At 44.0% G+C, this 19,446-nt stretch overlaps 1 protein-coding gene across 4 annotated transcripts in view; it reads right to left on the reverse strand.

The window, feature by feature from the left end:
* Positions 1–9,219: 9,219 nt before the first annotated feature.
* The window catches only part of UBASH3B (ubiquitin associated and SH3 domain containing B), a 139,675-nt gene continuing 129,448 nt past the window's right edge, over positions 9,220–19,446 (reverse strand). For all 4 annotated transcript variants that reach the window (XM_027036768.2, XM_027036767.2, XM_053203966.1 and 1 more), the window contains exons 12-14: positions 17,405–17,511; positions 15,624–15,733; positions 9,220–13,923 (exon numbers count right to left, since the gene is read on the reverse strand). In XM_027036768.2, the coding sequence (XP_026892569.1) occupies positions 13,786–13,923; positions 15,624–15,733; positions 17,405–17,511 (355 nt within the window). In that variant the 3' untranslated portion in view covers positions 9,220–13,785. The remainder of the gene's footprint in view (positions 13,924–15,623; positions 15,734–17,404; positions 17,512–19,446) is intronic.

Raw genomic sequence — 19,446 nt, forward strand, 5'->3', positions numbered from 1 at the left:
TCTCTGCATCTATCCAGCCATCTATCTAGTATGTATTGTTCCAAGATATCGCATATAAAAGATAAATTCCTTGCTTTCAAGGAGAATACGATCTCGTAGGGGGTGACAACTGGCAAATGAACTATTTTGGTATTGAACTGTCATTAATTGGGCAAGTTGAGATACGTTATTTCATTTTTTCCAGGACACACAGCCAAGTGCTTATGGTTAGACTTCTGGTTCGAAAATAGTCTAGTCTGCAATGTTTGACAAATTATAATAAAGGAAATAATATTTTCTGGTTTTAATTAAAATGAGTCTTGATGGGATGCCTGGCTGGTTCAGTTGACAGAATATGCGACTCTTGATCTTGGGGTCATGAGTTCAAGCCCCACGTTGGGTGTAGAAATTACTTTAAAAAATAATAAAGTTTAAAACCAACAAACCTGAGTGCTGCTATTCTGTAAATGTGTTGATACTTTGGGGAGGGAAAATTCTATCCACCGAAAATGTTTTTCAAATATTTAACCTATTTTAATGGGTAGAAACAGATTGAAAAGAGGAGAGAAAATTGTATTTGTTGTAGGGCGTAACATGATATAATGGGATGTTTCTCGAATTGCATGACGATAAAAATGCCTTGGGCCTCTAGCCAAAAAAGGCAGTTTGCTAGGGTCAGCCCCAGACCGATTAAGTCAGATTCTCACTTGAATCAGGAGCTACCTGTGTGTTTAACAAGCTCTCCAGGGTGTCGTAAGTCAAGTTTGAGCAACACTGACAGTGTTCTGGAACAGAAATCAAGACATGCGGGAGCTAGCCTTCACCCTGCTACTAGCCGGTGTGGCTAGGGTCCTAGACGATTCTCCATAAATTGCTTGTTGACTATATTGACATATATTGACTTGCTTATGGAAGCAGGGAATGGATAGGTTGCATTGTACCATTTTTTATTTTATTCTTTTTAAAAATTTTATAGGGAGTACGAGCGGTGGAGAGGAGCAGAGGGAAAGTTGGCAGGCTCTGTGCTCAGCGCAGAACCCAATGCAGGGCTCGATCGCACCACCCTGGGATCACGACCTGAGCTGAAATCAAGAGTTGGACGCTCAACAGACTGAGCCACCCGGGTGCCCCTTATTATACCGTTTTTAAAATAGAGAATTAAGGAGTTTGCTAGACGGGACAGTCAGTGGCAGAGCTGAGAAGACAAACCAAGACTTAAGTCTTTGGTCTGATTTTTATTTTTTTCCCACATGAAATTCTCTCCAGTTACTTCCAGTTTTTGTATTTAAGGCTGTGTGGTGTCTGAGCATCTGATTTTCCTGTTGCTGCCATGTCCTTGCTTTAGGGTGATGCCTTATTTTTATACCCTGTCTCCTACCCCCTTAAGAAAGCCCAAGGAACATGTGTAAGGCTCTCCGTGGGCCTCCCATGGGAGGTGTGAATTGCTTATGGTTAGTTTCTCACATTTTCACCTGGAAGAGTGCTGTTCCTTACAGGATTTTCTAACACTTCCTCTCAAAGCACAGAGGGAAAGAAGTTTACTTCCGGTCTCGTGTCACACGGGCCATCATGGAACCAGCATCATGTCTGGACCTAGATACTGATTTTCCAGATCATGAACACATCGTCTAACATGAATGTGTGAGGAGGGCCAAAACCACTTTTACAGGAAACAAGTAAACATGTCATCATGGGACGTTTCATTTTAAGCCAGTGGAAAAAAAAATCATGGTCCAGCTCTGAATTAAATTCAGGTAGAATTAATCACTCTGAAGGGTCACTCTGCTTCTCTCTTTCCCAGTGGTGGTTTTCTGTAATTTTCTCTGTTGGGTAAAAATGTATGGAAACATGGGTGAAAACAGAATGAACATAGGACTCAGGTGACCAGAGAATAAAATATCCTGACACTGAAACTAAAATTACAGTGCAGTCCAAAATATACTCATGCACTACATTGAAGGCCATTCACACCCTGGCCCCAATCTACTTTTCAACCCCCTTTTCTACCCTGGCCCAAAATATACTCCTAGAAAATTCTTGCTGTATTTCAGGCATACAATACATTTTTTTGTAGTCGTAGTCTTTTTTATTTTTTTATAATGTTTTTGAGGATACTAGCTTTATTTTTTTAGAGAGCGAGAGAGAGAGAGAGAGAGAGAGAGAGAGAAAACACCAGTGGGGGAGGGGCAGAGAGAAGGAGACAGAGGACCAGAAGTAGGCTGACAGTGGAGAGCCTGATGTGGGGCTCGAACTCCCAAACTATGAGGTCATGACCTGAGCTGAGGTCAGACGCTTAACCAACGGAGTCACCCAGGTGCCCCTTTGTAGTCGTAGTCTTACTGGGTCAGAGTTCGTACTGCCCTCTCTGCCAAAAATTGCCTTTGTTCTCTGGGGAGATTCTGGTTATCTTCCAAGGCCCAGATCAAATCAGGGAGGAGTAGTGATAGCGATTAAGAACATGGATTCTGGAGCCAAAGCCTCCGTTTCCTCACCTGTGAAATGGGTATAATGACAGCACCCACTCATATGGTTGCTGTAAGAATTAAATTAATGTACGTAGTGCCTGGCACATAGTTAGCCATTATCCTCGGTACTCCTAGAAAGAAGTCACCTCTCCGCTTTTCTTTGCCCCATGAGAGCTTTTCTTTTTCTTTGTTCTTATACTGGTTTTTATCGTGACTTGCATTATGTGTCTTTGAATACGCCTCTGTCTCCTTTGGTGGACTCCAAGCTTCCCGAAAACAGGGTTTGTTTCTCTCTACCTTGGTGTCCCTGAGGCCTGCTGGCACGGGTCCTTTCCCAGCAAAAAAATGTTTTTAAAAATAGCCTTCTTGGGGCACCTGGGTGGCTCGGTTGGTTAAGCATCCGACTCTCGATTTCAGCTCAGGTCGTGATCTCACGATTCGTGGGATCGATCCCATGTTGGGCTCTGCACTGACCATGGAGCCTGCTTGAGAGTCTCTCTCTCCCTCTCTGCCCCTCCCCCACCCATGCCCTCTTTCTCTCTCAAAAAATAAACAATAAAAATAATAAAAAGTTTTATTGAGGTGTAATTGACATAAGGAGCAGTATGTATTTGAGGTGTACAATTTGATAAATGTTCACGTGTGCATATGCCCGGTCAAGATAGCGAACATCCCCATTACACCTACAAGTTTCTTCCTGCGTGTTGTAACCCGCTCCCCTGTCCCCCCCCCCCCCCGTCACCTCCCACCTTGAAGCCGCCACAGATCTGCTTTCTGTCTCCATCAATTAGTTTTAATTTTCTAGAAGTTACATAAATGAGATCATACAGTGTGCACTTCCTTTTATCTTCTTTTGCTCGGCATATTTTGAGGTTCATCTGTGATGTTAGCGTGTGTTGAGGGTTCATTCATTCTAGGGCTGAGAAGTGGCTCATTCTATAAATGTACCATGGTTTGTTTCCCTGTTCACCTGTAGCTGCATTTCAGGGTTGTTTGCCATAGTAGAGGTTTTTTTTTGTTTTTATTTTTAAACTATTTTAAAGTTTATTTATCTTGAGAGAAGAGAGAGAACAAGCAGAGAAGGGGCAGAGAGAGAGAGGGAGACAGAGAATCCCCAGCAGCCTCCGTACCGCCAGCACAGAGCCCAATTTGGGGCTCAAACTCACGAACCGCGACATCACGACCGAGCCGAAGCCAGGAGTTGGATGCTTGACCAACTGAGCCCCCCAGGTGCCCCTATCATGGTGTAGTTTTATTTAGAGTCACCCCAGAGCTGATTCAATGTAATAGACAAAGAGAACCTAGTATATTCCCATATTTGCTTCTCATGATCTCATTCAGACCAAAAAGTTCAAGTTAGTTAAATTAAGTGCTGGTCCTCAGTTGGCACTTGGGGTGTATACTCTGATGTGCCCCCCAGATTCTCCCTTGATCCCCCAGCAGCTGAAGGGATGGGACATGCCAGCTGGGCCTGGGAATTGCTCTCGGTGGGATAGACCCATCTCACCCAACATCCTCCCTCCAGCATGGGGCACTCAGGAAGGGACTTAGCGGTTCTGTCCTCTTTGTCCCAAGACGGAGCCGCTCCGAAGGGAAACATTCTAGCTCCCGACCTCTCTGCAGGATCCGGATCCGGAGAGGCCTTTGTCGTCCCTGTGTTTCACTCCAGTATCTTGCTTTGCTCGATCTTGCTTCCTTCACAAGTGTCCTCCCCAAAAGCATCTCCCATAAACCTGTGCACACAAATCTCCTTCTCAACACCTGACCTGGGGAACCTGACCCCACGACAGCACTTGAAATAAATTGTCAAATGAGGGAGCGAATGAAAGGATAGACTCTTCATCTGAGATGTTCTTTTTGCTCTCAAACCTCAAAGGATGTTTGACTTCTCATTCTTCCGGAGCATTAAGGGAGACCCCGCTTTATTTTTTTAATGTTTGTTTATTTTTGAGAGAGCAGGGGAGGGGCAGAGAGAGGGGGACAGAGGATCCAAAGTGGGCTCTGTATTGATGGGCTGACAGCAGCGAGCCTGATGCGGGGCTCGAACTCACCATCCGTGAGATGATGACCTAAGCTGAAGTTGGATGCTCAACCGACAGAGCCACCTGGGCGCCCCTAGGAGACCTTGCTTTAAATTGCACCGTGGGGATGATGAGTGTATCTTTTTCACCCACCGGTGTGATATCTAACTTGTCACAGACCTTGACACACGTCACCATAGTCCAGTGGTCTGAGGTTTAAAATGGCCCGTGGGGGCAGTGCCGGAAGGCAGGCCGGTGACCCTGAGTGACACACAGTTGTGGTTTGCTCGGTTCTTTCCACCCCCTCGCCACCCCCACTTCACCCTGCAGCCCACAGGGGGTTCAGCAGAGGGTGGCTCTGGTGGCTGCTTAGCCGGGTGGAAGGAAAAGACGAGGTTGGAGTGCGGTGGTCATGGGGTGACCTGTTATCTGTACTCTGATGGGACAGGGTCTGCTGGCCACCTTGCATGTGGGAGGCCTTGCAACTGACAGCCAGCGGGTCATTTTGATCTTCATTTAATGAAATCCTCCTACTGTGTTCCAGCACTAACAGGAAGTCACATTTCAGGGGGTGGGGGCGTGGGGACAGATTTTAGAGAAACAGACATCTTCTCTTTCCTGCCATCGCCTTGGTCAACGTCGGTTGTCAGAGGGAGGGGGAAAAAAAAACTGAAAAGGGAGACATTGATGAAGTGCGTGAAAGGTGGCCTGTTTAAAGGGTCAGAAGCGAGATGGGATTTCCCCACGTGTAGAAGCCACCGGGCTTTTTGTTGCAATCAACAGAGGGCCTAAACTTTCTTGACATTTCACGGCTGCTGGGAGGAACCCATGGCCTTTCCCAAGGTCAAGGCCAGAAGTGGCCTCAACTGCGTTTCCCAGCAGATGCCTTGGGTGGGTAGTTCACACCTAAGTAGGGAGTCTACAGCTCTGTTGTAGACACGCAGGGTAGCTGCGGAGTTTCTCAAGTTGGGCAGCAGCTGTTGTAGTTGAGAGAAGGCTTTTATAGCAGCAGCAGAGCTTAGTGGGATGGGGTGGGGGTGGGGTAGGAGGCAGGCGGACAGACCTGGACTGTCACCTGGGCCCCGTCACTAGTGGCTGTGGAGCCCTGAATAACGTACTTGCTTCTTGGCATCAGTTTCCTCATCTGTAAAATGGGGAGAATTATAGCATAAGGTGACTGTGGTATGACTCAGAGACAGTATCCCAAGTGCCTAGCACGGAGGCCGATAAAAGATCTTCCATCGGTCTGGAGACTGCAGGGGGCTGGGGCTATATTCCATGCCCCCAGGAACCACCGGAGGTTAGATGCAGCTGCAAAAGGAGGGAGTCTGCCAAGCCTTTGTTCTAAAGACTTCTGCCTAGAATTGAATCACGTGGATCATTTCTGGAAACACACACACACAACCCAAATAAGAGTTGATTTCACAAGGAAACTGTGGTTTGGGGGAATGCACCACCAAACAGCCAGTGCGCCAGCTTTGGGCCTCAGCTCACATCTCTCTCCCGGGACAAATGAGTTCCCTGGGGGTCGTTGGTCCCACAAATGAGGGGATTGAATGAGAGCAGTGGTTCCCAAACGGTACTTCGAAGAAACTGTGTATCTGCTAGGTGCCTCCGGGCCTGGCAATATGTTCCTTAAAGTTTCTTTACAAAAACGTTTTAAGCGATTAGTCCAGGCTTCAGAACCAGGTTGACTTGGCTTGAATGTCAGCTCTAACGTGTACTAGCCATGGGACTTTGGGTGGTTACCGCACCTAAGACTCCGTTTCCTCCTCTGTAAACTGGAAATAACAGAAGATTGAAGAACGCTTATGTCTGGTCAGTACTTAGAAAAGTGTTAGGTACACATAACCACTCAACAAATGCTATCATTTTGCCAGCCTCTGAACACCACCAATCCATTAATTTGTTATGCCCGGTAAACTAGTTTCTGGGCTGGATTCCTTGGGCTTCGAATCAAACCCGAAGATTTCACTGTGGTCTACGAAAGGGGTTGGCGAACTTTTCCTATAAAGCACCGAGCAGCCTTAGGCTGTAAGCGAATGAGCATTGGCTGTGTGCCAATAAACTTTATTGATAGGCCCTGGAAATTAGATTTTATATAATTAGCATGGGTCATGAAATAATATTTCTCTTTTGATTTTTTTTATTTCTTTTGAGAGAGAGAGAGAGAGAGAGAGAGAGAGAGAGAGAGAGAAAATCCCAAGCAGGCTCCATGCTGTTAGCAGAGCCCAGTATGGGGCTCGATCTCTCGAACCATGAGATCATGACCTGAGCCTAAATGAAGAGTTGGATGCTTACCTGACTGAGCCCCCCCCCCCCCCAAAGGGCCTCTCATTTGATGCTTTTTAACCACTTAAACTTAATAAAAACATTCTTGTTTCTCCCTACTTTCTGCCACGCTTACTAAGTTTTAAAGCTCTCTGACCCCTTGTGTTCTCATGCAGCTAACTCCTTTTCACTTGGGGGCATCTGCGATCCTTCTGCCTTCCTGGAGCCTCCTCAGTTAGCTCTTGACCCTGACCAGCTTCTACTCAGCCTTAGCCGGGAGTTTCATTGCCAGCTTGCTGGGGGACCCCATACGTGACCTTATGTGACATATGCCTTGCCCCACATCCTTCCCGGAGTTACTGTCGTATAACGCAGTTTTCTTCTTAGACAACATCGATCAACATCTGTAATTATCTTGTTTATGTATTCACGGTCTCTCTGCTCCATAAGAGCAGGGATCTTGCTGTATTTGCTACTGTAGCACCAGCCAGCCACCCTGCGAAGAACGTAGCATCTAATCAATATGGTGGAACGATGAATGAACCTCTGGCCCCAGTGTCTTCGTTTCTTTCACACAGCGAGTTAATAATGCCTGATTTCCTTACCTTGTAAAATTATGAGGCTCCAATGCCAACGTGTTTGTTTGTAAGACTATAAAGGATGACACAAAAAAGGAAGGTGGTAAACCATTAAGGCAGCCTCTTCGTCAAACTCCGGAATTCAACCAACACACCCCCTTGCACCATTCTGACCGCGGAAGCCAATTTACGGGGATAACAGTAACGTGAGACTGGTATGCATGAGGCTACTTATAGTCCTTGCCCCTGATATTTTCCACAGATATGAAAACGGCTACATGTGTGATTTTACTCTTGGCTTTAGCAAAAGCAATTGTTTATTTATTAGCAAGTAGTGTCTTCTTCTTAGCATGTCCTATTAGGCTTTTAATTTACCTAATTTTTTTAATGTTTATTTTTGAAAGAGAGTGAGTGTGAATGGGGGAGGAGAGAGAGAGAGAGAGAGAGAGAGAGAGAGAATGAGAATCTGAAATAGGATCCAGGCCCTGAGCTGTCAGCACAGATCCCGATGCGGGGCTCGAACTCGTGGACTGTGAGATCATGACCTAAGCCCAAGTCAGATGCTTAACCGACTGAGCCCCCCAGGCGCCCCTAGGCTTTTCATACTCATTATCCCATGTCATACAACCATGCCGTAAAAACTTATGTGCCCATTTCGCAGGGGCAAACAGTCCAAGGGATCTAGCAAGCAGCTAAGCCAGGATAGCAATAACCCAGCTCTGACCCCAGAATGAGGGCCTCCTCTGTGGTACAGCATGCCGTTCTTCTCCAGTGATAGGCTGTGTTGACTCTCCTTCTCAATGTACAACTGGCACCCGGTGATCTATCTAAACCTGTTTCTTTTCATGGTCAGGAGCAAGCCATCTGGGTTTTACAGGTTGATTTCTGGCAAAATGAAGTATTCTGTTTCTTCAGGAGGAAGACTGTTTTTTAGTCTTTGAAGACAAAAAAAAAAAGACATTTCGTTGATTGCAGCTTAAATCAATCCAGAGCATATGGATTCATTCTCTCTGGATGTGCAGGCAGCCTTTCCTTCCATCACAAGAGGACAAAATGAGTTAGGGCGTCTGTCAAGCAGAGAACGACCGAGAACGAGCCACAAGGCTAAACACACCCGGTCTTTTGTCCGATAGCAGCAGGAGCTGCTGTTTCCTCGGGCAGTAAACCGTGTCAGGGGAGTGGCTGGCTGTGTCTGTGAAAATCTGTGTTCGTGTCGGAGTATAAATTGCTACACGTGGCTTGTTCTACATCAGCTTAATATATCCGTACCTCAAAAATGGGCTCTATTACGGCTTTGGGGAGTGTGGAACCTAGCTTGAACTGGATTTTCCCTCTGTCTTACCAAATTCCTTTTTTATGTTTATTTATTTATTTTGTGTTTGTGTGTGAGAGAGAGAGGGAGAGAGAGAATCCCAAGGAGGCTCCGTGCTATCAATGTAGAGCCTGACACGGGGCTTGAACTCCTGAACTATGAGATCATGACCTGGGATGAAATCAAGAGTCGGATGCTTAACTGACTGAGCCACTCAGGCGCCCCTCATTTACCCAAATTCTTAGTCTATGGATCATTCCTGGAGCACTTACGTCCTCGAAGTGAGCAGGGGTGAGGGGTGAAGGCTCGCCTGTGGGCAGTGGGAGCATTTTGGAGCTTGTTTTCTCACTCCTGGGTGTCCCCTCTCCAGCCTGGGTGACTCGGAGAGCAGCCTCACCAGAGGGGACCAGAGAGACCCACAGTGCTGCTGGAGCGTCATCCCTCCATTTCCATCAGCAGCAAATGCCCCTCTGGCCCTCTGAGTGAAGGACCACACTCTTAATGGACATTGATGAAATAGTAATGACCACAGCAGCATCGAAAGACATGAAGGAAGAGAGACCACTCAGAATTTAATAGGAGATGGCTCTGGATTGACTGAGGACACAGCTCCTCTTTATTAAATCATCTATGAACCACTTCAACGGAGATGCTCGTGGAATGGAATGATCTAATTACAGCAGTATCCAGAGGAAGAACACACAGCCAGGAGAGCACGGATGCCACAGGTCGTTTACAAGGAACTTGGCGATACAATTTGGTGCGGGTTTCCTTTTTTATAATTACAGACCTTTTTCTTCAAATAAATACACCCGAATCACATAGAATAAAACCAAAACCAAACCCCCAGAGACCGAAAAAACAAAAACAAAAACAAAAACACCGCACACGATACAATAGCCTTGTAAATGAGAGTGAAACAGATACACCTCCAGAAACAGCAGGTTGAGAATGGTCTATGCAGAACCAGAATGCTTTGGGATGGTGTTCCCATCTTGAGTGACAATCAGAGAAAAGAACCAGCACACATTTCCCATTATACGATTGTATCCTGTACAAAGTCCAAGAATAGTTCAAAACAGCTATAAAATTCTGATTTTGTGGGGCCGTGGCAGCTAAGTGGTTTTGTGTAATACATTTCTAAGAGCTGATTGTGTATTAAGTCTGACTACTTACTATTATTTTAAGCTTACATAGACTGAACACAACATTATATGTATTTAAAGATCACGTTATTTCCTCTGTATTTCACGGCAGTTCTTTCCTTCCCTTGAATTTTCTTTCTAGCTAGTTGCCTTTCCTAGGAAAAGTCATAATGGTGAAGTGTTAAAGAGAAGTCAACCCAATTTGAATCCTATGTTTAAACAGGAAAAGCATCTGCCATCACCGAACAAAATATCCGCCCCCCGCCATCACCTTTGTAAAGTGAATATTAACCTACGTAGATGTTAAATAGCTCTTTTCCCTACCCTCCAAGGCCAGGCTCATCATCCCTCCTGGCAAGGCACCCGGACTAAGCCAGCACCTCTCAGTTCTCATACGTGCAGGACTACAATTTAAATGCAAATAACCCTGTGCCTCATTATCTGAGAAGTTCGTGCAGACACAGTACAGTTGTGACTTTGCCTGTGAAAATAAAAGGAGGTTCATCTGTATTCGAACACACGCATTACTTAGAGTAGATTCCAAAGAGCAATTCATCACTGGTCTCAAATTAAACACTGGAGTTGCGGAGTGCCTAGGTTACGGAGGAATGCCTTCCTTTTTGCTATACAGGAGACGCTTTCCTACAAAGGCAAGGAGATAGGAACTTCTCTGACCATCGCTCTTCAGTGAGTACCCAGTGACACTGGGTAACTGGCCTTTAATAGGAACACAGCTAGTTGAGTGGAAAAGATACATTTATGGTAACGCTAAGCACAGCTGGATGACGATGTATATGCCTCCAAATACCACTGATGGGAAAATGACCACATCAGCTTGAAATGCGGGAAAATTATCCACAGTGATTTAGCAAACCGACCTCACTCCAGAAGATAGCATTTTTTGTTTTTTTATGTTTATTTTTTGCAAAATCATCTTCTAAATATAAGGTTATTCTAAAATAATTCTTTGGTTAAAGTATACTTCAAATAAAAGGTAGAAACTCCTCCAAGCCTTCCACTACAGGGTGAAAAATACCCCCCTCTTTTAGCCATCAGATGGCCATTTAATCAGCCATTCAGATTCTATGAATCTAAATGTAATGGAAAACACTGTATTCTAACTCCACACTGGGGTAAAGCTCCTAGCTACCGACGCAGCGATGGAGAAGAGGGCCTGGGAAAGTAAGACTCCCAGCTTGTGCATTAAAATGTGCCAATTATTCTAGTCCACAAGGAATAGACGTGGCATGTTAAAATCACCGAAACCCAAGTCCCATTTATGAATAATCCTGGGGCATTAGCCGATTGATGTGGCACAGTAGGGCAAGCAGCAAACTGTTGCAGAGTTTCAGTCCCAGATTAAATCCTTCAGTTAATTTCATCTCTGTTCATTTCAGGTAACTTTCTACATTAAAAAAAAAAACAACAAAAAACCTCTCTACCAGAAACATTTGATTCTTCCTCTCTTGCATGTCCGTCCTTCCTTCCTTCCTTCCTTCCTTCCTTCCTTCCTTCCTTCCTTCTCTCTCCTCCCCTCCAGGTTTTGTTTTTAATAAATATCAGCCTCAGATCCAAAAGAACCACGCTGAACTTCAGGTTGTAATATCAACCTAGGATTTGTGGATGAAAATGAAATCATGTAATATACTTGTGCATTCCTCTTACTACACATAGATTCAACATGATTTTCAGAGAATTTCTCAGTTGGGAGTCCGAGTTTAGTTTTTTAAACAGGTATATGTGAAAAGAGAATTTAATAGGAATTCCAACCATTCAGACCATTTTGATAAGCAATCTAGAGGATTCAAGCAGAGGAATAAACTCTCTAATTCAGGGTTTTCCACCTAAATTATTCAGTAAGTGATTTCAGATCTGTGCCTCCTGCTCATGTAGATGACAGCCTAAGACTCCGTCCATATTGTGCTAAGGACGATAGATTGTTGCCCAGCTAACCTGGCCTATCAGGTCATCTAGGACCAAGACAGCCAAGAGCGAGGGAGGACATGGCCTATTCTAAACTTTGTTCAGTTCAAGTACAGACCCTGCTGAGAACACACCGCTAAAGCTTTCAAGGAAATCGGACGTGAAGTGTTCAAGCATTATTCTGAGCATTGGAAGTCCATGAAAATTTGTGGAGAATCTAATAAACGTGACAGATGTGGTTAAACAGTGGATTCATTTCATGATGGATAAAAGAACGAACAGCAGTGATGTTACATCGGCTGTAACGTGATTTTTCTCTTAAAGCCTTTTAAGAGAAAGGAGTATTTCCCCCATTATAAGGTTAAAACTTTTCTATTACTCAATGGTATCCGCCCAGAGTACTTTTATACCCAGTAGCGGGATCAGTGTTTGTGCAGTGCTGGAAGAAATCAAGATTGTTTCTTAAAACGTAAAATTCATGACCTATGTGTCCCAGTGACTTAAAAAGAAAGAAAAACCAACTGTAAGCCTCTTGCTGATTAACATACATAGCCAGCATCCTTTTACTTCTTTTTAGGAATCCTCAAATGCCAGTTTCAAACAGGAGCATAGATCTATTTTTACATACTGGGTTTTACGTCTATTTGGGTTTTGAAGCTTATTCAAGTGCTACAACGTCTATTGATTTGTTTTGCACTAATGTTTCCTTTAAACGTCTGGGACTTTTGCACACATATTCTATCTAGTGAACTACACTGTACCAGACCACTGTCTGTTGCCAACAGTCAGCTAGTCACACAATTAAATACACACTGATAACTGATGTTTTGGTTTGATTGTCATTTATTTTTCTTTTAAATAGACTCCCTCTGAATTTGGGAAGCAAGGTATGAGGAGAAACCACAGGACATGGCTCTCCCACCTTTTCTTAAGTAGCCCTACCTACATATTTTAAGTTATAGAAAAACACACAAACAAATAAAAACGACAGCACAAACAGCGATCGTGACTGTCATCCTTTAAATTAGTTCCCTGACTTCAATATACTTCCCTGGTATAACCGACCCATTGGTGGATGTTCTGCTATGTTTGACAGGTACCCTAAGTGTACAATGACCTGACCCTTGGAATGGTTTGTAAAGATGTCCATATTGCACAAGAATGAGCTGCTTGCTGACTCAAATAATGTATCGAATGTACATGCTTTCAAATCGTCGACATCCTTAACCAGTTACCACAGTCTAGACTCTATGGGCAGAGACAAGCAAATCATGGCCGTTTGGAAGTGCTGTGACATGGAAAATTCCAGGTGACTTTATATTTTGCAAGTTCTTTGCTCCTACAGCTGAATACTTCACACGTTTATCTTCCTCCCGAGTCTCCAAAAGTGCTTTGTCTCCCATTTCACAGACAGAAGCAAGGGGGAAGGGCTGTAGCAAAAAGCTGTAGCCAGCTGTTCTAGAGACAATGTGGTGGTACCGGGGTGGATGTGAGTCCTCAAGCAGGCGTCTTGAGCCAGCAGCACTGGTGGGTGGGTCACGTTGAGGGTAGAATTTGATGGGGAATCTAAGAATAACTCTGCAGGGGCATGTTTTCTAAGAACGGTCAAAGAATTATTCAGCTTGGCTTTGCCTCACTGGAACATGGAGTTAAAAAGAAAATCCCATCACCAAAATGGCAGCTCAGTGTCCTTCTAGCTGGATTCTGGACTTACTCCCTCATCCTGAACCTTTCCTTAGCGCGAGCTGACCGCTCCCTTTGGGAGCGCTCTGACTCCTTGGCCATGCGTAGAAGGAAGGAAGAAACCCATCCTTTGCCGTAGCAGCTGCCTCGATTTGTGAAGACAATTCTCGAAAGCCTTGTTAGCTAGGTAAGCATCCAGAGAGAATGAATTTTATCCCTGAATCAAGTCTTTTTCTCCTTCACACAGTCTCATCATGAGAGCTTTAAAGCGTGAAAGGAAATATGCTAAATTATTCTGAGCTGTCCACTGAGAAGGTGGTGCAGACTTTCCCACTGTTCCTAAACACACAGAAAGACCCTTCCCCCAAAGGCTTGCTAAAGCCTTTCCATCTCATTCACTGGTGTGGCTTATTCCTGTAGCAAGGTCTCTCTCCAGTTAAAGCCCCCAGTTGGTCCATGGGTAAGAGGAAGGATAGGTGGGTCTGTCAGCTGCCATATTCCAGTTTCTCCCAGTTCTTCACAGGAACAAAACCCCAGGTATGGGATCTGAAGTCAGAGTAGTAAAGATAGGGAAGAACAGAAAACAGAGGTTTAATGCTTTAACTTTTACCTAGACACAAAGATCTTCAGGTGGCCCATGAGAATAAAGAATATTCATTGGGGCGCCTGGGTGGTTCAGTCGGTTAAGCATCTGACTTCGGCTCAGGTCATGATCTCACGGTCCGTGAGCTCGAGCCCTGCATTGGGCTCTGTGCCGACAGCTCAGAGCCTGGAGCCTGCTTCGGATTCTGTGTCTTCCCCTCTCTTTGACCCTCCCCCCGTTCATGTTCTGTCGCTCTCTGTCTCAAAAATAAGCAAACATTAAAAAAAATATATTCACAGGCATTAATAGGGGCTCGGTAGACCTGCATCTCTTCGAAGAGTCAATAAAGACAAATGAGATGGACAAAGCTGACAAGTTAGAGGGAAGAGTATTTACACTGCAAGGGGATTCATCGGAAGGCTTTATTAAATGGTAAGCTCCCTAGTGTAATTAAGTAATTGTTTATAGATTGCTTCTTGATTGTGTGGGAGGAAAGAAGACAATAATGCAGAAAGCTGAGGTGCTCAGAGTTGATTCTTAATTGCAAATCAAGCTAAAAATGCAGCTTGGACATTTCAGAAATAATATTGGGGCAATGAGAGAGAGGATGCTATTTTTAAAAATATTTCACCCAGTTTTGTCCAGTTTTTTTTTTTTTTTTGGCATGGGCACCTATAACATTCAAAGCGAGAGCTGTGCCATTCCTAAATTCAGCTCGAAACGTATTTTTGTGTGTGTCACCTGAGCTGCAGTTATACACAAAGGCAAAAATCTCTGTCCTCAAGCAGCTTACAGAGTCACGGGGAGACGTGGACGCATAAATAAGCTTTTAAAAACGGAGAAAAAGAATCGCAATTGAGTTTGGATCAGGTTCTCCAGGGGTAGATACAGGAAGCACGTAAGTCAGCCTGGAGGGAAGCGTGTGGGAGGGCGACTGACAGGAAAGCCTCTTGCACAGGCATGAGAAGGAAGAAGCCAGATGTGTTGGTCAGTCTCATGGGTTTTGTCTTGTGGCCTTGTTCCTGGTTTGCCCAACAGCCCAATCGTTTAAAAAAAATTTTTTTTTTTTTTACATTTATTTATTTTTGAGAGACAGAGAGCACAAGTAGGGGACGGGCAGAGAGAGGAGACACAGAATCCGAAGCAGGCTCCAGGCTCCGAGCTGACAGCACAGAGCCCGACGTGGGGCTCGAACTCACACACCGTGAGATCATGACCTGAGCCGAACTCGGATGCTCAACTGACTGAGCCACCCAGGCGCCCCCAGCCTGATCGTTTTAAATCACTGCTTGCTTTGGCCTACCTGCCAGGCCCTCTCTTCTGGCTGAGGCTTCAGATGCTCCGTGTTGGTCCACTCCCCCCTCTTCATCCAATCCATGGCCCCCCGAGGGAAATCCAGACAGTCTGCTGATAATTCGTAGCTCCTTTCTAAATGTGCACTCTTAGCAACTAAAACCAGCTCAAACACATCTCTCTTCCACAAGGCCTCATAAAGTGCCTTACACAGAGCACCACTCAGGACATCTTGGTCGAGTGAATCAATATGTGCGTATTCCCAGCTCAGGATAAACTCGTGCTGCAAACAACTTAGCTACCGGCCAGTCATCGAACTGCTCTGAGACTACTTGGCACCACAGGCCTCCGAAATGTAAGTGTGAATTACCTTTCGGACCATTTGTACAAAGTCCTTGGAGTTCTGGGGTGACAGACCCTGGAGCTGGCAGGTACATGCTTCAAGGGAAGATGCGTGAGCCACAATCAGGATGTTATTTCCTGGAGAAGAGAGAAAAAAAAAAAAAAAAAGGCAAGGGACTGGGAAGACCATTCCTATAAAGACCTATGTTAACTCCATAAATCCTGGAAGACGAATGTTCCAGGGAGGGACAAACATTCTCAAGAATGAGACAATTTGGCTAAGTGATTGTTAAGGCAGCCTAACATCATTAAAAAACAAACAAACCAACCCTTTTAATCTTAAAATAATTATAGATGCACAGGAGGTTATAATTATGTATATATACAATATATAAATATTTACAATATATTAAGTTATATAATGTATATACATATATATAATTATACATGTATGACCTCTATATTGTGTAACGTGTACATACACAAACATATATTGTGTGTGTGTATCGTATATATACTATATACTAAACTGTATACTATATACACACACACATACGCACACCAAGGAGGTCCCATATTCCGGTCATCCAGCCTCCTTCAGTGGTAACATCTTGCCTAGCTATGGTACCCTAGCTCAATCAGGATGTGGATGCTGATACAACCTACTTGGTTTATTTCGGTTCCACCAGGTTTAACCAACGATCTCCTGTGTAACTCTTCGTAACCTCCACAATCAAGATACAAATTATTCTGTGTCTGTAGGGCTCTCTGCCACTTCTAATAACAATTCTCAATGTCACCACTACAGAATTGGGTGAGCACTTCATACTTTCTGGCTGATAGAATATGCTGATGAGTATCTTTACAGTGGGTGCATAGGAGTAGTAATGAAGTGAGTGGTTTATCAATGTTTAAAAAATTTTTATTTTTGAGAGACAGAGGGAGACACACACACAGAACCTGAAGCAGGCTCCAGGCTCTGAGCTGTCAGCACAGAGCCCGACACCGGGCTCGAGCTCATGAACCGTGAAATCATGACCTGAGCCGAAGTCAGACGCTTAACCGACTGAGCCACCCAGGCGCCCCGAAGAGAAGTAACTTAAAAAGGAATGGTAATGCGCATACGCTTTTGTAATCCTTTTTTATCTAAAAATTTAGAGTGAATTGTCTTATGTATCACTTAATATTTGAGTTCAGTGTTTATAAGATTCAATAGGGAACATACTGGAATCTTCCAGAACACTACTTTTGGTCAGTGCTAGCAGTGACCGTGTGTTGGTGAAGGTGTGTTTGTGTGTGGGTGCCTGTGCCCCTGGATCAAATTATAGGCAAAATAGTGTTATGCAGAATTGTAAACTATTTCATACAGTAACTAAGTCTGGTGTATTCCTATGGAATATCTGCCATTTTAGCTACTCAAGAGAGGATATTACAAATTTAACATGAAAAGTATCTACATGAAAGTCTAGAACTACTTTTCTTTTTCATTAAGTAAGTTAGAATATCTTGAATAGCTTATTAACCAGGATGGAGAAATGATCACATATTTAACATTTGTTTATTTATTTTGAGAGAGAGCACAAGTGCAGAAGGGGCAGAGAGAGAGAGAGAGAGAGAGAGGGAGAGAGAGAATCTCAAGCAGGCTCTGCACTGTCAGCACAGAGCCCGACGCGCAGGGCCTGAACTCACAAAACCGTGAGATCGTGACCTGAGCTGAAATCAAGAGTTGGACGCTTAACCAACTGAGCCACCCAGGTGCCCCTAAATGATCACATTTTAAAATATGGAGTCCAAAATAATACCACCTACCTTTACTTTTACATTCACTTATTATTTCTTTTGTTACTTGGAAACTTCTACTAATGTAAGTGTCATAGGATTCTGAAACCACTAATTTGCCGACTGGAATGTGAGGTCTGTAATAGAAAAATGAACAAAGGCAATGAAAACATTTTGATCCCAAGACAAAGCAACTGATATTATTCTAAACTTTTTCTTTCAAGACCTTTCTGGAGTTCCATGTTTCTGTTCACCCATTTCCCTAGAAAGGATGGAGGTATAGGGGAGAGTATTTCCACTACATGGAAGTGGGGTCCAAACGTACACAATGCACAGAAATAAAGGCTGTGCATGTGTGGTGTTAGAGTGACCGGCTGAAAAATGAAACATTTTTCATTTGCAGATATCACTTGCAGGATAACTCATAAGCAGTTTGACTAATCTTACCATCAGTGCTAGGTCACATTGCTAATGGGAAGCAGAGGTTAGATTGATTTCTTTCTTTCTTTCCTTCCTCCCCTTTCTTTTCTTTCTCTCCTTCCTTCCTTCCCTTCCCTTTCCTTCCAACATGTTAACTGTTCTTTTCTTTTTCTTTCATGTTTTATTTATTTATTTTCTGAGAGAGAAAGAGAATGAGCAGGGGAGGGGCAGAGAGAGGACAGAGACAGAGAACCCCAAGCTGGTTCTTGGCTGTTAGTGCAGAGCCTGAGGCGGGGCTCGAACTCACCAACTGTGAGGTCATTACCTGAGCGGAAACCCAGAGTCGGATGCTTAACCGACCGAGCCACCCAGGCGCCCCCCTCTCTTTCTCTCTTTAGATCACCAGCGATTTCCTAAGCCTCTCTTCTGTAGCCTTACCCATGAGAAGCTGTAAGGATAGGTTTTATTTATTTTTACATTGTTTCCAGATTTATTGGGATAGAATTGACACTTACCATCATGAAAGTTTAAGGTGTATTAAGTGTTGATCGGATACCCTTACATACTACAAGACGATTTCCACCATAGTGTTGCCTAGCACTTTCGTCACGTCACATAACCAGTTTCCTTTTTGTGGTGAGAACATTTATGTTCGACCGTCTTGGCAACTTTCAAGTATGTAATACAGTATTATCAACTATAATCCCCACAGTGTGCATTAGATCCCCAGAACTTATCAACTAGAAGTTTGTACACTTTGGCTGACATCTCCCCATCCCTGCCCCCGCTCCCGTTTCTACCACATTCTACTCCTGTTTCTTGGAGTTTGGCTTTTTAGATTCCATAAACGAGTGATATCATGCGCAGATACCTCTTTGAGATACTGTATTCATTTCCTTTGAATATTTGCCCAGAGGTGGGATTGCAGGATCCTACGGGAGTTCTATCTTTAATTTTTTAAGGAATCTCCGTATTGTTTCCCATAGTGGCTATGCTGACCTACATGTTCACCAACACTCAACAGCTCTTTTCTTTTTGATGACAGCCATTCTGACAGGTGTGAGGTGGTATCTCACTGTGATTTTAAATTGCATTTCCCTACTGGAGAGTGTTATGCCAAGTGAAATAAGTCATACAGAGAAGGACAGATTCCATATGTTTTCACTCTTATGTGGATCCTGAGAAACTTAACAGAAGACCATGGGGGGAGGGGAGGAAAAAAAAATGGTTAGAGAGGGAGGGAGCCAAAACATAAGAGACTCCTAAAAACTGAGAACAAACTGAGGGTTTATGGGGGGTGGGAGGGAGGGGTGGGTGGGTGATGGGTATTGAGGGCACCAGTTGGGATGAGCACTGGGTGTTGTATGGAAACCAATTTGACAATAAGTTTCATAATAAAAATTGCATTTCCCTGACCACATGATATTGAGCATCTTTTCATGTACTTGTTAGCCATTTGTATGTCATTTTTGGAAAAATATTGGTGAAGTTCTGCCCATTTTTAATCAGATTTTTTTTGGTACCTGTTCTTCATATGTTTTAGGTATTAACCCCTTATCAGAAGTAGGATTTGTACATATGCTCTCCTATTGTGTAGGTTGCTTTTTCATTTTTTAAATTCTTTTGCTTTGCAGGAGCTTCTTAGTTTGATG

This window comes from Acinonyx jubatus, chromosome D1, assembly GCF_027475565.1.
Source record: "Acinonyx jubatus isolate Ajub_Pintada_27869175 chromosome D1, VMU_Ajub_asm_v1.0, whole genome shotgun sequence".
NCBI classification, from domain to species: Eukaryota; Metazoa; Chordata; class Mammalia; order Carnivora; family Felidae; genus Acinonyx; species Acinonyx jubatus.